We start from the raw sequence: 21855 nt of genomic DNA, 5'->3' as shown, positions 1-21855 counted from the left end.
CTTCAAGAAGCTTATCACATGTGAAATAGCCAGGATTCAAAGCTGGAGCATTTCTGATAGTTTGAAACCTGGCTTTGAACAAGCTGAGAAAGACTAATATTTAGACAATCACCTTCACTCTAAACTTGGGTTAGTCCCAAGAATGATGATGCCAGGTAATTATACAAGAGCATTGTTTGCAGTAGAGAATCATAAACTTGCCTAAATTTGGAGTTGGCGCCTGACGAGGAGCGAAGTACAAAATTGGGGCAGGTGCTGAGTCTCTTCCGTGAAATGAGACCTGTGTACAGAGCGCATCACCCCAACACGGAGCATGTTACTTCCCACAAGGACAAAGGAATCAAGATGGGAGAGCTTCTCCACGAATCCTTCTCATATGCTAGCTGGCCGAACTATCTACACAAGTTAATCGAACATGTGCAAGAGGCCCTTGAAATGGAGAATGGCCCACGTACAATGGGTGCTCTGAGTGGAGAAGGGAATGAGGGTGCCAACGAGCTATTCTGAGATCTGCGGCGTCACTTTTCCAGGAAGTCATACGGAATTTGGTACCAAAGATGGCAGATGTGACTCCTTTTTCTAAATGCGAATCCAAACATCACACGGCCAGTGTCCCTAAACACAGATGAAACCTGTATGGTCATGCCTAATTGCGATCAGGACTGGAATTATTGATTTCCAAATATATCACCTTAATTTGTCAGTGTTGACAAATTACAATCTCTAGGTTTATAATGGGTTGGTACAATAATATGAAATGGTTGTCGGTTTATTGTCCCGACACAATTTCAAAAAGGCATTATGGGGGGGGGGGGGGGGGTCAATTTTTGCCCGCATGGACGGACACACACACACACGCATTCCCTTGTTATATTTGATGGTTTTGATTTCATTTTTTGGTAAAATAATTTTGATCATCTTCCTCCTCATCTTCTCTCACCCTTTTTATAGGTCCTGATCAACCAAGAATCACATAGAATTCTTTGAAGAGAATGAAGGAAGAGATTGCCCATTTTGCAAGCAATAAATAGTCTGTTCGCAATTTGTATTATTAGCTACCTTAGACCCTTAGTTTGTGTTTGAAAGGGGTGCATTAATGCATAATGATCTCCCAGTTCATGCCTATGTGGCAGTCCTCGATAAAAGGGGAATTCCACCCAAGTCAGTCCAGTGCATCTACAGTGTGTTCCTAAAAAAGGGAAACCAAACCTCAAAGGTAAATTATATCACAAATGCATTTTTTTTTTTTTTTTTTTTTGGTAATTTGTGTGCTGGATTAAAAAGTAGCTCATTAAGTTAAATATGACACCTTGCTTGCATCAAAATTGCCAGGGGTTTTGTTACAGATCGAGTGAGGTTTCTTTGAAGGAAAATGATACAACATCTACTTTTTCCAAGTTTCAAAGAACCCTAACTCTCTAACTCATGTCAACGTTGACGCAAGCAAGGTGTCAAATTAAAGCTGGAGAGCTACTTTTTTTACTCCATTATACAAATTACAAGAAAAAAAAAAATGTATTGTTCAGTTGACTTTTGAACTTGCCTTTCCTTTTAGGAACACACTGTATGGAAGACGATGAATTTAAAAAAATAATTGATCCAATCATGAGTGAATAAGGAAACTACAATCATTAACATTATCTAGTACTTCATTGTCAGTTATGCAAAATGGCAATGCTGATGAAATCACAGTATTTTTAGGAGTAGTTCTCCATTCACATTTTGCAAAAAATTTCTCATTTTCCAGAGTAACTCTGAGTATATTTAGAATAGCTGTCACTCTTTGTCAAACAACTCCTTAGCATATAGGGTAGAAAAAATGTAGCTTTCAAGAAAATTTAGAAAATGGGAAATTCTTATGTACAGAGAATGCAATGGAGACTTGATGACCCATGCACCATGACGACATGTAATCTTTTGTAAGTCAACTTGGCAAAATACATGTACCTTATGTCACCATGACAACATGTAACTTTTTAGATGTCGACTTGGCAAGATACCTTATGCCATCATGACGACATGTAACTTTTTAGATATCAGCTTGGATAGATAACTTATGTCACCATGATGACATGTAATTCTTCAGATGTCGACTTGGCAAGATACCTTATGTAGGCATGATGACACGTAACTTTTTCAGATGTCGACTTGGCAAGATACCTTATGCACCATGATGACATGTAACTTTTTAGATGTCGACTTGGCAAGATATATCATGTCACTATGACGACACGTAACTTTTTTCGATGTTGACTTGGCAAGATACCTTATCTCACCATGACGACATGTAACTTTTTAGATGTCGACTTGACATGATAATTTTTGTCTCCATGTCAACTTATAAAGTCGATAAGTTGACATGATAGAGCTATTATGTTGACTTGACAAGATAAATTATCTCGCCAAGTCTCCAAGTCGAATGGCACTTTCAAGCTTCCGTATCAAGGTTACATGTATGTTTACTTATTATACTTATAGACTGGTTGAAATATTTGGAAACATAAACATCACGCTGAGTCATGATAGTACTGTGATAAAGTTATTGTGTTGGGCAACATTAAGTACAATTTACATCTAGATATGTTAAAGTGAATGTGTTATTTTGACTATTTTTGGAGTCTGTGATTTTTTTTTTCATGTTGCAAATAGTAAGACAGGTCAGGCAGATTAGTTTTATTTATTTATTTCTGAATCAATGCATGACAATGTTAACCAGTTGTGCATGTTCTGTTTTTACTGTTAAATATGTGTTGGATGTAATCCTTGGTATTTTTCAGATGGCGAGACCTAGACATTTCAAGGTCGTTGAAGTCTTGGAAGAGAGAACGAAGAGGGATGGCAGTTCGTTTTTCAGGGGTATCAAGTGTCATTGAAAATGGGAGTAAGGAAGTTGTTGACATATACTGCAAGGGAGAATATCATAATTGCATGACAGCTCTCAAAGTTTTGAAAATTGGCCAACAGTTCGCCTGTGGGCCACTGAGTGGCTCGTCTAGTGGCAGTGCTGTGAACTGCACGCAGGAGACCAAGGTATAGTGTAAGGGAACATAATGTGTAAACGGTTGTAACAGATACGCCGAGAGAGGGCGAAAAGAAGAATGAAAGATGGCGACTGTCCTCCAAGGACCTATGTCAGCGATTCGGTACCGAAGATCGAATTAAAGTGTTCAAAGGCAAACCCTGTCTGGTTTTAGTGTCATACCCTGTTGTGCAAAGTTGTCCCCTTTCAATAGTATTGTTGTTTTTGCTTGATATTGTTATTGTTATTATTACGCAGAGTCATTTTTTGTACGTTATTGCAGTTTTCATTTTTAGTTGCTAGAAGAGTAGAAACTTTGTATATTGGTATGGCATTATTGTGGTTTAAAGGATAAATTTAGAACAAATTTTATATCATTTCATTAAAAAAAAAGAAAAAAATTCTGGAAGAATGGCACAAGTTTGGGGGTATGTATATCAATCAGGTACATGTATGTATAGTGGTATTGATATAGTGTATTGAGTATAGTTTATTGAGTGTGTAGACACTCAATAGAAAAACATTGGAGGTGGAATTATTTTTTGCAGTATTAACTATTATGTAGTAAATAGAGAGTTGTTATGAGAGCTTGTTATGTATGTAGTTGTTTTTATTGTTGATTTATAGGTCATGAGGAAGTGTGCAGCCTTTACACCTGACAGGGAGGTTGTTTCATCGTATACAAAACCAGAGATTATGTCGCATAGTACAGTTCGCGCCAGTCCAAAGAAGAGGAGGGTGTCTGTTGCGGGGGTGGTGAGACAGGTGAGATTTTAAATTTGTATGGTTTTGATCTACAGTGTGAGTAGATGGAACAAACAGAGTTATGGTTTGTGTGTTTGGAATTTGCTTTGTGACAATATATGGTACCATTTGACAGATAGTTTTGCATTAGTTAGTTTTTTAAATTATGTTTGTATTTTTATTTTTTGAAATAATGTGATAGATAAAGAATTAATATGTTGGTAACACCAAGTGTGGACAGAAAAAAAAGCATCTGACACGAAAGCTTTTTTCAACGCAGCAACTTGTCACTTCGTCAACTGATCCTGTTTGTATATCTGTGGTGCCATGATGTGGCTCTCTTTGTTTGCTACAACAAAAACCGGATTAAAGATGACAAAACAGCTATTGACTGGGCGAACTTTTGCAGCATGCATCTTCTCGACAATTTTCGCCAGTTAGGAGGATTGGACAATAACTGTAAGCCTCGCATTGTTGAAATTGATGAGAGCAAATTCTTCCATCGCATATATCGTAGAGGTCTACACAGAGAGGGCCACTGGGTATTCGGCGCGATAAGAGAGGGGAACAGGGAGATTTCTGATGGAGATCGTTGACAACGAAATAGGATAACTCTAGAACCAATTATCCAAAGATGGATTAGTCCCAGCACACATGTCATAAGCGATGGGTGGAGGGCATACCGGAATATCGAACAAATAGAAAATGGGATATACATACACGACGTGGTGATTCACCAATATCATTTTGTTGATCCCGTGAACGAGTGGATGCATACTAACTAACAACATAGAAGGCCGAGGGATGCATGCCAAGCGGAAGCTGCATAGACAGTTTGGCACCTCCCGTCCCCTGTTTTCTTCGTACTTAGAGGAGCATATGTGGCGCAACAACACTGGGCCAAACAAATTCAGAGAAATGCTGAAATGCATTTCTAGGCAGTTTTATCCCATTGGTTGAATGCTCGTCTGCTCCTGGATCCTGGAAGGCGGAAGATACCATCTGCAATTCCCCCTGAACTAGGGCTTTCTATAGCTCAGTCAGTGTAACTCTTTCATTATACATCTTCTCGCACTTTACATGTATATAACATTTGATACATTGTAAACTAGAAATATCACTTAAGGTGATTAATACCCCCGCACTTTTTGCCACTGCGGAAATATGTGTCTTGCACATTAACATATTCAGATGAACATCTGTACCTAATTTCATAAAAATTGATCAAAAACTGTGGGAGGAGTTCGCGACGCAAGATTTGTACCCATTTTTGCCCATAATATGCCATTACCATGGCAACGTACTTTTGGGTACTGTCAAAAAATACGTCTTGCACATCTACAACCCAAGGCACACATCTGTGTCAAGTTTTATGGGAATCGGTCGAAAACTGAGGAAGTAGTTCGCGATGCAAGATTTGCAACGGACCGTCCGCTGATTCCTATATACCCCCTTCAAACTTCGTTTGGCGGGGGTATAAAAAAAGGTGCAAGAAACCATTTGGCAAGCTAGTACTAACGTTAGTAGTTTCGGATAAAAGGACAAACCTCCCCTGCGAATTGCTATGGGAACATGTGTCAAGTTCATGCCTACGTGCCGCGCGCGCCGTTGCATATAATTATACCCACATACCGTGTGATGATATCGATCAAGAATGGATACCACCATGGCCATGCCACCAAAGATTGTACCACTGGCTATAGATCTACCTCGTATTTCAAAGGCTAAAGGTTTTGAAAGGCTGTCAAGACGTGTTCATCCGAAATCCCAGACTTCAGCTTGTCTATGTAACTATGTAGTGTTATATCGAATTTACTGTGGTGAGTGAGCGAGTGGGAAACAAGGCAATAGTCTACAATCGTTGAATCCATTGTTTTAAATGCAGCATGAAAGTCGATACATCGGACTGCATACTAATAACAGAGTTACGATGTAGATTTTATGTGCGTTATAATGTCAGTGACCTCATTCTAGACTTTTTCTTGACACATGCAACTAATTATGCATCAAAATGATATAATAAAAATATTTTGAACACAGTATAAATATACCGTAAAGCTGTATTATGTAAATACAACTCCATGCAATGGTACTCACCAGAAATCATAAACCAAGATTGCAATGAAGATAATGTCTATTAATATTAATGTCATGAATGAGAATATGACAGAATTGTAATTTATCATTTAATTTTTTAAATATTAAGACAATTATTATTGTCCTGGAATTTAAATTTTGATTAATATCGCGCAATGCTAAACACTGTACCCTGTAGTACTAGTAACGTAACTAACAATGCTCCGACAATTTTATTGTATACAATTTAACAGTGAAGTAAAAGCTAGACAAAATAAATTTTATTGAAAATGATTTCCACAAATTAATGCTCAAAAGATTAATGAAAAAATGACATTGTGAATCAAAGAACAAAGACAACATATTGCCACATTTGTTTGGTTGTATGAATGTTGTAAACCCTATGTCTAGAATCCAACTATGCAATTCAAATGGCATTAAATTGTTGTACTGTGTTGCTGGTTATACTTAAAAATGTCTTAATTTTTCTCTGTTTCTCTTGTACCCAATAGCTCTACACAGTAGCAACAAAGTTCACCGTGGATACAGAGGTACTGGACAATTTCTACCGCCCACAAGTGGTATCTGTGGAAGAGGCAAAAAAATCGCCAAAGAAACGAAGATTAACCGTGGAAGGAGTAATCTCACAAGTAAGATTAAATTCATTTATTAGAAATAAAGAATTAAATTGTAGTGATTATAGATTTGTTTAAGAATGTACTTGCATACACTAATCATTCTATGGATTATTGTTTCAATCTATCCAAGAAAATAATCTAATAATGTATGACCTTATGTGAAAAGAGAAATAAAAATATTCCTGACTTCAAGAAACTGGCTATGATCATAATTAAGTTAAATGTAAAATTGAAATGAAATAATTATTATTACAAATGACATAACATGATTACTTACATGGGTAAACTTTAATATGAAAGAAAAAAGGAATGCATATAGATAAGAATTAATGATTACATGTTGATAAATAAAACAAGTACTACAAGTACTACATCAGGAACAGCCATTTTCTTTCGTTATAAAAAGAATTCCTTATATCCGAACAAATACAATATATAACAAAAACAAGAAAACCATGTATATATTTCATATTCTGATTGCTGAATACCCATCATACACCGGAAAGCTATGTGAAATGTAGTGATACTCTATCACAACAGTAATCGAGTTCCTCTTAGAACTGCTGTGACACAAAGAGCAAAACACAGTGGTGTAAACCATTCACCCATGAAAAGACACTATAATACTTGTTCCGCTACATATTTTCAAAAAGAATTCACATTTCATTATGCTTAACACATTTCTTTTGTTTTTCTTTGTCTGTGGCACTCGGAAAAACTTCATTATTAATTACAGAAATTTTGCTACAACCATGTTCGTTATAAACGAATTTTTAACCATAGACTTTAATGTTGATAATTTTGGGACCAGAACATTTACTTTGTTATGGCCAGATTTCGTTATAACCATGTTCATTAAAACAAAACTACACTGTATAGTGAAATCATCACCCATGCTTGATACAAACATTTAAAAGTACACATTCACTTGAATTTTCCGTTAGATTTTTGTCCATTCCGAAACAAATTTTGAATTGGAATAGTCAGTACCAAAAAATGTAACTGAACAGTTCTTATGATTTCTAAATCACTACTGACACTCTCATGACAATCTGTGAATATGAGGAAGAATTCATTTTTAATAAAATGTTCTCAGAGTTTTACATTTGCCATTAACACGTCTTGGTCCAAAACACCATGTCACATCACATCCGAATCTTACCAAGATATCTTTCAAATCAGGTTCTCCACTAACAAACTTATCACAAAAATAGTTGTTTGTCTGACTTTCAACACTAATTTTGTTCCTTTTTCACACTAAAACATATTACATACGCATGCATCTCTGTTGATCTCACTCATTTTGACTCCTAAATTATAAGAATGGCCTATGGGAATCTAACTCTCAACTAATAATTCCGATGTTGACAGCTCTGGAAATATGTGAACTAGATCTGGTTGTAACATTTTGTTTAATGTTTGTTAGAAATGGAATAGGAAAAAAAAAAGGTAGTGATATAAAGAAAAAAAATGTGTTCTTGATTTTTTGGTTTGAAAGATCGGCGAAGTCAGGACATACAAGTCCAAGCGGGTCAGAAATATCAACATCATGCAAGAAGGCCACAACATCGGCGTTTCTCTCTGGGGAAACTACTGCGACTGGATCATGAAATCGAACGCAAACATCAAAAACATCAATGTTGAAGTTGCAGAATCGTCAAGAGGAATACATCTGGAGTCAACTCCATCCATGCAGCTACCGAGTTAAAGTGGCATGAATCACTTCAAAGACACAGGAAAGAAGTTCTTCCCAAGGTCATGGAAAATTGGGATGGGCCGTCAGAAGCAGAGCAGAAGCCAATCAAAGATATGACCAGCTTTTTCTGTGGACTGCACAGTTTGGTTCAATATGCAGAAGTGACAGAAAAGACCACTGGAACAATAGAGGAGATTTTTGCAGGGAAGGGTGCGGGTGCAGACATACTTTCAGTACAAATGCAAAGGCTTTCCATGATTTTACTTTACACATACTGGTAGTAATTCATGACTACCTGAAGCTATACAATGCTTTATTTTTGCCCTAGTTTCTAATCTGAGCATAAATTTCCACTTTGACAGTACATAATGTAATATGCAGTTGGCTTTGGCAGTATGGATTTTGAGCTGCTTTCATGTAACTTTGCAACTTAAGAAAAACAACATAACAACATAAGAAAATACCTGTTTATAAGCGCAAACACTGACTAGTGATATTGTTTGTGTTAGGTTGTGTATGTACCCTAGAAGTGAGTAGAGACGTTATTTTATATGTGTTTTCTGGGGTTCATATGATGTGAAGATTACTAATTGTAATTGGAGTATTTATTTGTTGATTTGAACATGTCCATATTTATTTTTGGTGGTATCACTGTCTGTACAAGCATACATACATGTTTTTCAGTTCATGGATATTGACTTACTGTAAATTGACATGTCTAGGAGTTAAGGGATAGGGTTGTTTCACACTGCATTTTATTCAAGGGGGGTAGTCGTAATTTAATGAAACTATTTTATTTTTAGAGATTATATTCCATGTACACTGTAGGTATTTGGGTTTCAATAATTTCCAGTTTTCATTACCCACAGCATATCACATCTATGGCCTGTGACTTCAGGGATACAGGGGCGTCCTGGCCTTCTTAGATTACCTTAGATGAATCAGATTACATGTACATGTATGGGTCAAATATATTTCCTCAGTTGAAATTTGGTGGAACATGTGTTATATTTTAGAATCCTGTAATTATTTTGTTGATGATTTTGATAATTTACACAGGTTTATTTTCCTTATATATGTACCAAGAGTTTTATGCTATTTGGCTGATGAAAGTAATGGCAAAAAATTTATGGTTTAATTGTCTTGTATTTAGGAGTCTGATTTCTGAAGAATTTTTGGAGCACCCTCCTTCCATCCTTTTAGAAATGTGGGTTAAGCATGATACATTGTAAATATGAAATTTCATTTCAAGAAATATTTAAATTACAGAAAATACAATCAGTCGTGAGTCAGAGATCTATGGTGGAAAGTTACGCACTTCATTTTTCAATTTTTAGCCAAACCCCTTCAAATAGAATGGCACTTACATGATCAAGATGTGATGTAGGTCTATGTATTACTTTTATAACAAGTTAAGTTTTAATGTGTCTTTCATTTATTCCCTTTGTTTCTTTATTATTAACATTTTGATTATTACTATTGTAATCAATAGTCAAGTCATTGATCATTACAATAAACAATCCTTTGTATTTTTTCATTATTACTGTAATATCTGATGTGCTATCCTATTCCAAGGAGGTACTAGGCGAGCTAGTACCTCCTTGGTATTTAATAGTAATTGTATTTAAACAATTGTATGCCTGCTCAGTGTCATCATGAATGCCTTCACCTTTCTTAGCAATGGTAGGTGAGTTTTTGTTGTAGATATCACTATGTCTCAACCCTAACCTCTCTTTACCCGTCTTTATCACAACTTTGCTTTTGAATGATTCCTACAGGAACACAATCAATCAGGCCAGGTGTTGAATCTTCTATTATGTCTTCCACTTTTAAATCCATTGTAAATCCAATAGTCAATTCGACAGATGGGATAGACTGTACTTTGCTATCGCACAAACTTTCGGGCAATCTCTAGCGAAAACAACACTGCTCGCTGCATCAGGTTCAGAAAAGGGAAAGAGTACCTTATGTCCCCCCCCCCCCCCCCTCCTTGGTATTTAATAGTAATTGTATTTAAACAATTGTATGCCTGCTCAGTGTCATCATGAATGCCTTCACCTTTCTTAGCAATGGTAGGTGAGTTTTTGTTGTAGATATCACTATGTCTCAACCCTAACCTCTCTTTACCCGTCTTTATCACAACTTTGCTTTTGAATGATTCCTACAGGAACACAATCAATCAGGCCAGGTGTTGAATCTTCTATTATGTCTTCCACTTTTAAATCCATTGTAAATCCAATAGTCAATTCGACAGATGGGATAGACTGTACTTTGCTATCGCACAAACTTTCGGGCAATCTCTAGCGAAAACAACACTGCTCGCTGCATCAGGTTCAGAAAAGGGAAAGAGTACCTTATGTCCCCCCCCCCCCGCTCAGTGTTCAATATGTACCCCCGCTAAAATTGCGTGATACCAGCTCTAGGTTCACATTTTAAAAGAGGGCGATATTTTGATGGGGGTTGAGTAAAAAATGGGGCGTGGTATTTTTTTTTGGGGGGGGGGGGGGGGTTAGTACTAAAAGAAAAAACCGATTGATTATAAAGAAAAAAGAAGGTGTCTATTCGTTTGTTCTGTTATCTGTTGTATCTCTTCACGCTGACGCTCTGTATTCATCTACCTGTAACTCTCCACTATTGCTAGTTAGTACAATGTGTCATGTGATCATCAATGTTAGTAATTTAGACATGTTAAGCAGACACTGAAATATGTTACGGAATAAAGCATAGCAAAGATGTATCCTCCAAGTAGGCTCGAACTCTCCAACATGTGGGTCCACAGTCTCACGCTCTATTGATGTACCTGCGAAGACGCGAGTTGCTGGGAGAAGTGCACATATCATATAAGAACGTGAGAATACATATCTGTCGCAGATGGCGCTATTGCAGTCCAATATTCAGAGGTGTTTGCGCATGCGCGCTCTCCTCTTCCCTTGTTCTTTATTTACGAAATATAGACAGTTCGGGGGAGCCAATACCTAGCTGTACAAGGGGAACACGATGCTAGAATATAACCAAGTAACATGTACAGATTGTACACGGTATCCTGTCATCTTGATTTAGCGTAATAAAAAAGTAATTTCTCATGTTTGTCTGCTGCCCCTCTGGCCCCTGAAGAAATGATATACGTATAGTTTGCAAGGCATCCTCAAAATATATCAGTCTGTCATATCTTTGTATTAGGATGATCAGGGAGGTGAGACAAAAAGGAGTGGGCACTCTGCCCTGAGGGTTTTCCCTATCACTCAACACAGGATTACAAGGGATCAGTGCCCCAACGAACAAGTAAACGACCTCTTACGTAACGAGGTCAGTCTGATCGTTATCACTGCTGTTTGATGTTCGATCCTCGGGGCCGCGGTGATTTGGCCCTCTATCGTTGGGAGTATGGACAGGCCAGTTGACTTGTGTGTGTTCACAAGGACGTGTCTGAGGGTTTTACATTCTTTATGCAGGCTCACACTGCATATACTCTTGGGACCTACTAGTCTAAGAATTCAGCTCTCGATAGATACAAAAATTTTGAAAATCGCCCAAGAAGAAGTTGAGTTTTGACAATGTAACTGTTTAACAATAGCCATTGTTTTGCTCTTGTTTTAATCAAATTACGACGCAATGTCAAGTGTAAATCCTGACTAGTGCTGACGAAATTCACCTGTAGATCAGAAGATGTTGGGGTTTTTCTTTAGTCTGATGTATCACTTCATTGTTCGCTCTTGTTGGTTCTCTTGTCATATTTTTGGGGAAACTTGTGTACATCCGCCAAGACATGTTTTTTTCTGGTCCCACTAACATATTTTTGTGAGCAAGTTTAGTTCTCCAGGGGATGTAAACACTATTTGAATGTTTTTTGTTGCATGCTGGGGATAAATTGAGGCAGGAGGGCTGTAATCTACAAGAAAGTGGTCATGATGGAGACTACTATAGTACCTAATCTTGGTGAAATAACTTGCCTCCTTGCCTGCTGGTGTATGGTGAAGACATGTGAGAGTGCAGTGAGAGCTGAACTATCTCACATGTCCTGTATCAGTGTATGCATGATAAGATATTCACCATGGCGCTTTTTTGTCTGTCTGTCTGTTCTTGTTTTATTCTTATTTGAAAGCTGAATGGGTATTTTTATGATGGTTGTTGCTGTTGTGGTTGGTAGTTTCTATGCTAGCTTGGTATTAAAATTATTATCATCAGACATTATTAGGGCCTGTGTTCCACTACTCAGCTGTTCATGTTTCCTTCATATTCTTACAATCAGTATATTATCATTGGTGCTGCTAATCATTATTGTTAAATGTTTTTAAGTCTGTGTTAATTTGTTTCCATTTCATGTTAAAATTATTTCACCATAATAGCATGCTGGGTACATTTGTTCCCAAGAAATCTTATAGTAAATGGACATGTAATACAGTAATACTACTAATAGGCCAACAGCTAGGGCCTACCTTGTATATTAGCTGCAAAATTCAAAATGTGACCATGCAACCAGTTCACTGCACATCACAATGCACCAGTGTTGTTTGCAGGCACAGCAATGGGTAATGCACCAGTAATGCACCAGTATACACCACCCACCAGTACCACGTGGAGTAATCCAGGTTCTGGCCAGGGAGGGGTGAGACCCACCAGCCTGTTGACAAGGACTGCGCATGTGCACTGTGCGGCCAAGCGGCAGTAATCTAGTTAGTGGAGTGGTCTCTTGGGGAGTGCGGCTCCGAGGATGGTTCAAAAGACACTAATCCAGTGCCCACTCCTTTTCCTCTCACCTCCCTGGGATGATGCAGCAATCACACTGCAGTCTTTTCAGTATTTCACATTCTCCCCCTCACCACCAATCCTTGAGATCTGACCAGATTGGAGAAAATTGCAAGACATTGCATTTCCCTGTGGTCAGTTAAATTGGTTTAACGTTTCCATAGCAATCATATTAGCATCCACAACCTGTATCCTCTCGTGTTACTTTTTTGTCATTGTTCTCTTATAATTGACTATGAATCGGTGGCAGTTCCTTATGGAAAACTGCCTTTGATTCACAGTTAATAATAACACAACAATGTCTAAAGCAAGATGGGTGGATATTGATAGGCAGCTAGCCTTTTGACAAGGTCTCGTGGCTGAAGATTGAGACTAACTCGCCCCAGTGAGCACAAACGGGTGAACGCGAGTCCGACTGGTGCTCGGTCTCGGCTCCCTGCTTCCGCTGTTCGCAGTCTCGCCGCATTAGGCGTATCATTTGGCAAAGACAGTAGCCTCTTCACCTCGGACGTTTAGCACAATAGCAAGTAAAGGTCCTTGGTAACAGCAAATCTGCATCCTCCGCCTAGATTATAGGCTAGTAGCGGTCAAGTCATTCAAGATTCTTCAGCTGTGAGTTAGTGCTGACATAGGCACTTGAGTAATGAAGCTGTAAACAAATTCGTTACTGGGATTTTCGAACGTATGAGAACTGGGCCAGCAGCATCAATCAATGAATACACACGTTTAGTCATGTTCTTTTTCTCTTCTCCTTCTCATGCCCATGCAGGTCGTAGTGACATAACGACCCAATTGATCCACGATGATACCATAGACAGAGTGTGGACCAAGGATTGAAGAACCAGTGGGCATCAAAACGGACCTCCATTCCTATCTGCAGGAGAAGTTGAAGTCTACTATCAAAAGATACAAAATTGAAAAAAGAAAGAAATCGTTGGTTTCCAAGCTCAACCAAAATCAAATACCTTACTTCCCACTCGCAGACAAACCAAAATCCCAAAATTAGTTCCTCAATATAGTTCTGAAATGTGAGTTAGGGATAGCAATAAATACACAAATTGTGAACATAAGTGATAGCAGCAATGGTCTTGGAATAAACCGTCTACAGTTCTACGAACCTACAGGAGTACATGCATCAAATGTGATAGCTCGAAGATTTCTTAAATCACTGCTCCGAATGGTAAACAATACATTTACGTTGATCGTATGTGTGATGTACTGTGATTATAGCGCCACCTGCCATCTGAGGCAGTACAAGACGGATAATGTGTCATGTGTATCTGTACAATAAAGTCACTCTGTAACCATATCTGATTGAGTCAAGACGTACTTATTTGTGCTCGTCACAAACATCACATGGTGTCAGGAGTGACACCGCACAAGCTGTGCGATGAAATACAGAAAGAATTGCGACGCATGGAACAGCTCGGCGTAATTGCCCGTGTGAACGAACCCACAGAGTGGGTAAACAGCATGACGTATGAACAGAAACCGAGCGGCGCGGTACGCATTTGCCTGGATCCGCGCAATTTGAACGAGGCCTTGCAGCGTGAACACTACCCAATGCCCATGTTTGAACAGGTGGCAGCGAGAATGCCAAATGCTAGCATGCTCTCAAAGTTCGATGCAACGAGTGGCTATTGGCAGCTGCCGTTAACGGAGCGAAACTCGTTTCTCACTACCTTCAACACCCCATTTGGAAGATACCGCTACAAGGTTCTTCCCTTCGAGATATCTTCGGCGAACGAAATTCGGCAGAGGGTCATGACTGATGAATTCGGTCAACTCGAAGGAGTCGAAGTAGTAGCCGACGACATTCTAGTGTGGGGGGGGGGAAGTAAAGGTAAAGAACAACATGATGAAAGGTTGGGCAAGTTCTATGAGAAGGTTAGAGAGTCAGGTCTGAAGCTAAACAAAGCAAAGTCTGTAGTGGGAACGCACTGCGTTGAATATGTAGGCCACATGATTTCTAAAGCGGGAGTAGTGCCCAGCCCAGACCGCGTTGAGTCGATCATTAACATGCCAAACCCCACATGCTGAAAAGAGGTCGAAATGTTCCTGGAAATTTATGATAACATACCTGGGGAAATTCATTCCCAATCTATCACAAATTACAGCCCCCCTGAGACAATTAACGGAAAAGAATGTTGCCTGGCATTGGGACAAATCCCATAACCAGGCCGTTGAGAGATTGAAACAGATTATAACAGCAGCGCCAGTTCTGGCACTGTACGATCCACGTGAGAGCATAGCCTTACATTTGTAGCCACAGATGCTTCAAATCAAGGATATGGGGCCATCCTCATGCAGAACCGTGATCAGCCAATCGCATACACGTCACGCCGTGTGACCAGCGCGGAACAGAATTAATTTAGATTTTAAACTTAAATAGTTGAAAATACGATGTAATTAGAACTGAGAACATAAATGATGTTACACTTTCGGTACCTGGTAGCCATTACATCTTCATGCAGAAATTAAGATGCCAAGATACAGACTTCTTTATTCACAATTATCTTTTATAATTTACATCCTAGCTGAAGACCCATCCAGTGCCATCCTTGTAAGTACAAGCTCCCATCAGGAACCTGCAGAGATGTCTCACCATGCTGGTACCATCAAGTTGGAAACGCAACCCTCTGCTCTGGATTCTGGTTGACAGGAAGGAGTCCTACCAACAACTCCTCGATCGTCTGACACCTTAGGTAAGTTTGGAATTTGTTTGTTTTGTTAACTATTTGACAACAAATTATATTTCATTATCTTTTTATCAATGTAGCATTAATTTTCTTTATTTTTTTTCAAACCTTAACTACATATGAAAGATAATCCAATTACAATTATAAACTTGTAAATTATTCTAAGTCATAAGTGAACAAATTTATAATGAGCAATAGCAATTTTGATTTTATACCTGATTGAGATGCAAGAATAAAAACTCTTTGATAATAATTGCATGTTTGGAATAATGAGTGCCACATTATAATATTTCGAATGCGAAAATTAAAAAAAAAATCAAGTTAGTAAAAAATGCTTTCATTATATTTGAGGAACTAAGTTTTCTTTGAATTTGAAAATTTTCTTGCAAGAGTAATTAAATTAAAAGATATTTATCCTTAATATGAATGTGGATGCATAAAGATTATTCAATGATGATGACTTTCAATATTCTCATCCTTTTCATTGGCAGGGAGAATGAAAGCCTCTACATCATCCACAGCATGCTCCGGTGATGATCCTGGAGTGGACCATTCTCAAAGTCGGAGGGATTGTCCTTCGTCCACTTCACCAACCCGCAGTTAGTCAAGGGCAAGATTTGTTGCTTCAAGACAAGACTGGTTTTAGAGTTGTATAATTTTTTTTTCAATAATAATAAAGATGTAAGCGATGTAATGTTCATTATAGCTCATGCAGACAGTGCCATACACTTCTCAAAGCCAGATAGTGTGCGACTGAGAGTGGGGAATGCAGTGAAGAAAAGGAAGATGCTTCGGAAGAATAAGAAATCTGCACTGCCTGCATTTCTTGCATCTGATTTTGTCCCACTTTTACCAGCGACAAAGCCGCCTACTGTGGATGCTCCAGCAAGTATGGAAACTCCAGCTGAAGCAAAGAGGAGCTTTGATGATGTAGAGAAAGAAAACTCTGCAATCAAGGAGGAAATAGGAAATTTGGAGACAAAACTGAAAAGTGAAGCAAAGAGAAGGCAGCTCAGTTGGGAGTCGAGTTGAAGAGGCTGGTGAAACAGCAGTTACAAAGTATTGCCACCCATGCCAAAGACATGAACAGTCTTCAACAAGACATGACTCGTGTGTCTAAAGAGTATGACAAACAGTCGAAGGAACTTGACAAAGTGAATGGTGTGATTGAACAACTGAAACACAAACTGATCCAGAAATCTGCAGCTGTGAAAAATCTTTCGAAGCGACTTCGAAGGAGCACTGAAAAGAGAAGGCGTGACATATGTGACATAATGCCTCAGGCACCACTTCGTGGCAGAAATAAAAAAATGAGACAATATGCAAACTGAGTTCCAGGTAGTCTATGACAGCTTCCCTGATGATGAGTGGCACTTTCCCCTGCTGAAAGACATGAGAAACGGAGATCTCATTGTTATCGAGTAAACTCAATCACACTCAGATGAGTGTTCTTTTTTGTTGAAAACTTGCAACAAAAACGTGGAGATCATGTCATAATGAGAAAATTGTAAACAAACTTAATGTGAGATTATGAGTATAATCAGGGCCATAAATGTGAAACCTACTTAGAAGAAACATAAAATGTAATAATCTTGTTGTAACTGGAAGAGTTTAATAAATTAATACAGTACTCTCCGCATAATCGGGTATGCTCGGGCAGAGCATTTCTTACCCGATTAAGCTGAAATTTTTTTACAAGATTGTAATTACATTACAATCTTGAGTGAAAAAAGGATTTCCAATATCTGTCCATTTTTTTTTCTCTTTTTTTAACGGTAGGAAATCCAAGTGTAGCAATATCTGAATAAATACAGTACTATCATACTTGGAATCATGAAGTATACTGTATAATCATATGATTGATATGTATGTTCCATGGTTGAGATCCCCATTTTCAACCCTAATTTTCAGCTCCAGAGGTGAGAGTATCATGATATCAGGATCTTTAATAAGTTTTTCTCTTTCTTTTCTGCTGTAGTGCATTATGCATTTGTAGAGATTCAGAGAGAAACTGCCACTGAAATTTCTCTCTCCAGCTTAGTTGTGCCCCATGACATTATACTCTTTCTAGTTACATACATTGTACATAACCTATGGAAATTGTAAGCTGCTCCAGAGACCCTCATTTTTAGACCAAAGGTCAGCTCGCTCTGTTCCAAAGACCCTTTATTTTTTTTCACTTTGCTCTGGCACATAAGTTGTAGACTGTATTACTTTGAAGGCTAATGGTCTGTTGAGAAGATGAGTAAAAAGCAGCATTTCAGACTCGATAGGAAAGTGTAATTACATGTATTCTACAGGAAACTGAATAAAGGTTTAAATTTGATTCTATAAATAAAGATGTTTTTCTGTGATTCTGTAAATATCTTGTAAAATAATTTTTTAATGCACTTTTGCTAGATTGTGTCAGGGTATGTGTGTGTAATTGTGTTTTTATGTGTTTGTGAGAATGATTTTTGGGATGTTTTCATTAATTTGAATATCACATGTACATTGTTGTAATGATGCATAATTGTGTGTGAATGTGTTGGAGATTTTCTGATATGTGCAAGTTTCTGTCCACTGCAGATTGTGTGTGTGTATGTATGTGTGTGTGAGAGTGTGTGTGTGTTTGTGTGAGTGGTAATGAATGTCTATCACCTAGTATTTTAGGTTTGAGACTTGTAAGGAGTTTCATGTAAATGCATACATTACACTTTTTTTATTATTATTATTATATAATCTGGGACCAATCCCGACTCTTGAATTTTGGGAATATGCCAGAATTTTGGGAACATTTTGGGAAAAAAAAACTCCATTCCCGGTGGGAAAATGTTGTCCTGCCAGGAAAATATGCTGTTTTTGCGGGAACAAGTGACATATCATATTGACGGATTCTGTGACGCACTATGTGTATTTTTGGCATGGGCAGCGCCATTGCGCGGTGTCTTAGCCGACCCCCCCTCCCCTCTCCCCCATCCCCTTTCGCGCACGGAATGAAAAACTGATGCATGATTGTTTTAGCCAATGGGCGTGTCGTACTGAGTGCGCGAATGCTTGCTTAGTGCGCGAACCTTTGTTACAAGTGCGCGATAAACATGTTGCCCGGGGGGTGGGGAGAGGAGGGGGGGGGGGGTCGGCTAAGACACCTCAAAATGAGCTAATGGCTGCGCCCAGTGCCACAAATTGTCTGCTGCCCTCAACGAACCCGAATCGGTCAATAGAGCATAAAAGAATATGGTGATGAGACAAATTTCATCAAAACATTCCAAATACAAAGATTCTGGAAATATTTTCCCAGTGGAAAAACGTTGTTCCGGCGGGAAAATATGGGTTTTTTGCGGGAACAAGTAACATTTTCAAATAAATAATATTTCGATCATGTAGAGCATAAAAAGATATGCTGATCAGACGAGTTTCATCAAAATTCTCCAAATATTAAAAAGGTTTCATCTATTTATTTACTGTGACATAGAGAAAATGGGGCGCATTTGGGTCCACCAAGGGGTATACGCGTTATGTAATGCCAGGGGCTTCAGTGTATACAGATGAAATTTTCATATAAAAAGCAATATCTCAAAAACTACTTGACCAATTTTAATGATTTAAAAACCATAATATTTCCCTTGTCAAGAGCTTTGATATGACACAGTACTTTTGTGATAATTGGAGGTATTACAATTTTGACCTGAAAACTCTATTAATAGAAAGATGTTTAATTTTCTAGCACTTCCTCTCTTCCCTCTTTACTGCCGTTCCTTAGAATAATAGGGTTTCCATGAATGATGGAATTTCGCGTCAAAAGGATGTATTGCGAAAGTGAAAGCGGTATATACAGTACAGGTGTGATTTTATATCTTCATTATACTCTTACGTGAAGACTCCACGACGCCTCGATCGAAATACAAGAAAATTAGCAGTAAATGAAGATTTAGCGAAACACAAGAGTAATGAACATGCAAATAAAGTTACTTTGATAGAGAGAGAGTGAGAGAGAGAGATGGGGGTGAAATTATTTTGAGGCTTTTCTTTGTACTAACTATACAGCGTGTCCCAGAAAAAAACCAAACCGGGATTCCATGCAACTTTTTACTATCGAAATCATACATTTTCTTTATGAGATAAACATCAAAGGAAAGATTAACTTTTCTTCTTTCATCTGATTTGATGTAACGTTACAAATGAATGTTTATCATTCATGCATGACTGAGTAAATCACAGGGGTCCCGCGTACCCTATTAACGTTACATGGGTGGCTGTCTCAAGGAATTCTTCCCATAAATGGCATAACCTTTATTTAGTCTATTATTAGTAAAAAAAAAAAAAAAAAAAAAAGTAATTTATTTTGTGCAAATTAGTGGGGGGGGGGGGGACAACAAGAACTCTTTCCAAGAAATTTAGTCTATTAAACTAACGTTAGATCTATAGCTACAATTTACAATACCTATCCAATGATACCAAATTTATGGGGATGCTGTAAAAAATCCTTACATTAGTTTAGTGGGCGTTTCTAACTTGTTACATAGCTAGAACCCTATCTACATTTGTGGGAGATTTCATACATTGGCGGTTGATGTACTTTTCTACATTTGTGGGTTCATTACCCAGTTCAACACGCTGCTCCCTCACTTACTCTGCTCGCTCTGCTCTGCTCTGCAGCACTCATCACCTCAACGATAGACAGCTCATATAACTTTACTCATATAGACTAGACAGCGCAGCCGGCCCTGTCGCTGTATACAGGAGCTCGCACGGCACGGCGACGTCTGGCCTGGTCGGGCTGCGGTCGGGCTACGCTGCATGCTGCACTCGACCAGACGCTGACGGCGTGTTGTCGCCACACTTACTGCACCAGCAAGGACCCAAAGACTGAAGCTCTGAAACAGTATCTACATAGCTTCTATGTCTAGATTGCCTCTGCCTAAAATAAAACAACAAGTAGAGGCATAATGTGTAGGCCTAGCCTACCTGAATTCGTCCAATCGCCTCCAGATGTTCATCGACATCGTTACTGCCACTCTTCCACACATGCACCCTCGGAAAGCCGTCACAGCCATCTTTCAGTCTGAAAATGAGCAAGAAGCGAGGATCGACAGTGCAGTACCATCGAAAATGCATATTCATGAACCTCACGCACGTACAGCGTCTGCTGCGAATCTTTAGAATTTGCATAGATTACCACACTTCATACCAAGGAGGTACTATCGGCAATCGCCTAGTACCTCCTGGCTTCATACTTCCTTCACTCTATACAATCCCTTCATACAAAGATTCCTTCATACCTCCCTGCTCAGACGTTCGTTGTCCTGATGAAATTACCACATGAACTTCACATTTCCTACACTTTATAACCCCTTGATACAAAGATTCAGGCGTATAGGAGTGCAGGTGCTTTGAAGATATTAAATCACTATTAAAATCCACTTGCATGCATGCTCTTGATTCTGTTTTGCAAAGTACATTGTATATCCATGTATAATGTTAGTAGGCCTACAATGTATAATTTTGGATGCCTATTTTGCTGTCACAATTGTCTAAGACTTGTAAACATTATGAAATAATTATTCGTTATTTTTACTTGACTGCATTACTGGGAAAAGCAGGTTTTTGTAATAGTAATTGAACATCACAGTTCGTAACAAGAATGCTATCTCTCACTCTTTCTCTCTCTCTCTCTCTCTCTCTCTCTATATATATACAGCTGTATATATGTATGTATATATATATTATATATATATATATATATATATATATATATATATATATATACAGTCAAACCTGCCTTAGCGGCCACCTGTCTACAGCGGCCACCTGTCTATAGCGGCCACTGCAAAATCCCCCCGAGAGAAAAGCCCTGTTAAAGACCCTGTGTATAGCGGCCACCTCTCTAACGCGGCCAGCGGCCACAAATTCTGTTTCCCGCGGGAGATATTAACCTGTCTATAGCGGCCAAAAACCCAATGGAGCCGTAGCCAAGCCGATAATTCAGCGTATTTTTCTGTTTGGTAGCCGTGCGAGCAATGTTCAGTGATCGCCACCGCTGCATTCATTCAGTCATAATAATGCACGATTCTTCACGACAATAAACATGATTCTGTGCAACAATATCATATACACCGGCATGGTTAAATGTATGAAACACGGTGTATGCATACGTACACACATACACTGTACATGTACATGTAAGGATACAACGATGATACATGTACATGTAAGCAATGCACACAAAGTTGGATTACCTGTCTATAGCGGCCACCT

At 38.5% G+C, this 21855-nt stretch overlaps 1 protein-coding gene and 1 pseudogene across 1 annotated transcript in view; one reads left to right on the top strand and one right to left on the bottom strand.

The window, feature by feature from the left end:
* Nucleotides 1-20667, bottom strand: part of LOC140232599 (large ribosomal subunit protein uL3m-like) — a 43559-nt gene extending 22892 nt beyond the window's left edge. Inside the window, exon 1 of the mRNA XM_072312697.1 lies at nt 20566-20667. Coding sequence (XP_072168798.1) covers nt 20566-20654 — 89 coding nt within the window. The 5' untranslated portion in view covers nt 20655-20667. The remainder of the gene's footprint in view (nt 1-20565) is intronic.
* LOC140232707 (uncharacterized) lies at nt 3979-4723 on the top strand (annotated as a pseudogene).
* Nucleotides 20668-21855: the final 1188 nt, after the last annotated feature.

This window comes from Diadema setosum, chromosome 9 (assembly GCF_964275005.1).
Source record: "Diadema setosum chromosome 9, eeDiaSeto1, whole genome shotgun sequence".
Lineage (NCBI taxonomy): Eukaryota > Metazoa > Echinodermata > Echinoidea > Diadematoida > Diadematidae > Diadema > Diadema setosum.
This window is presented reverse-complemented; position numbering and strand designations above follow the sequence as displayed.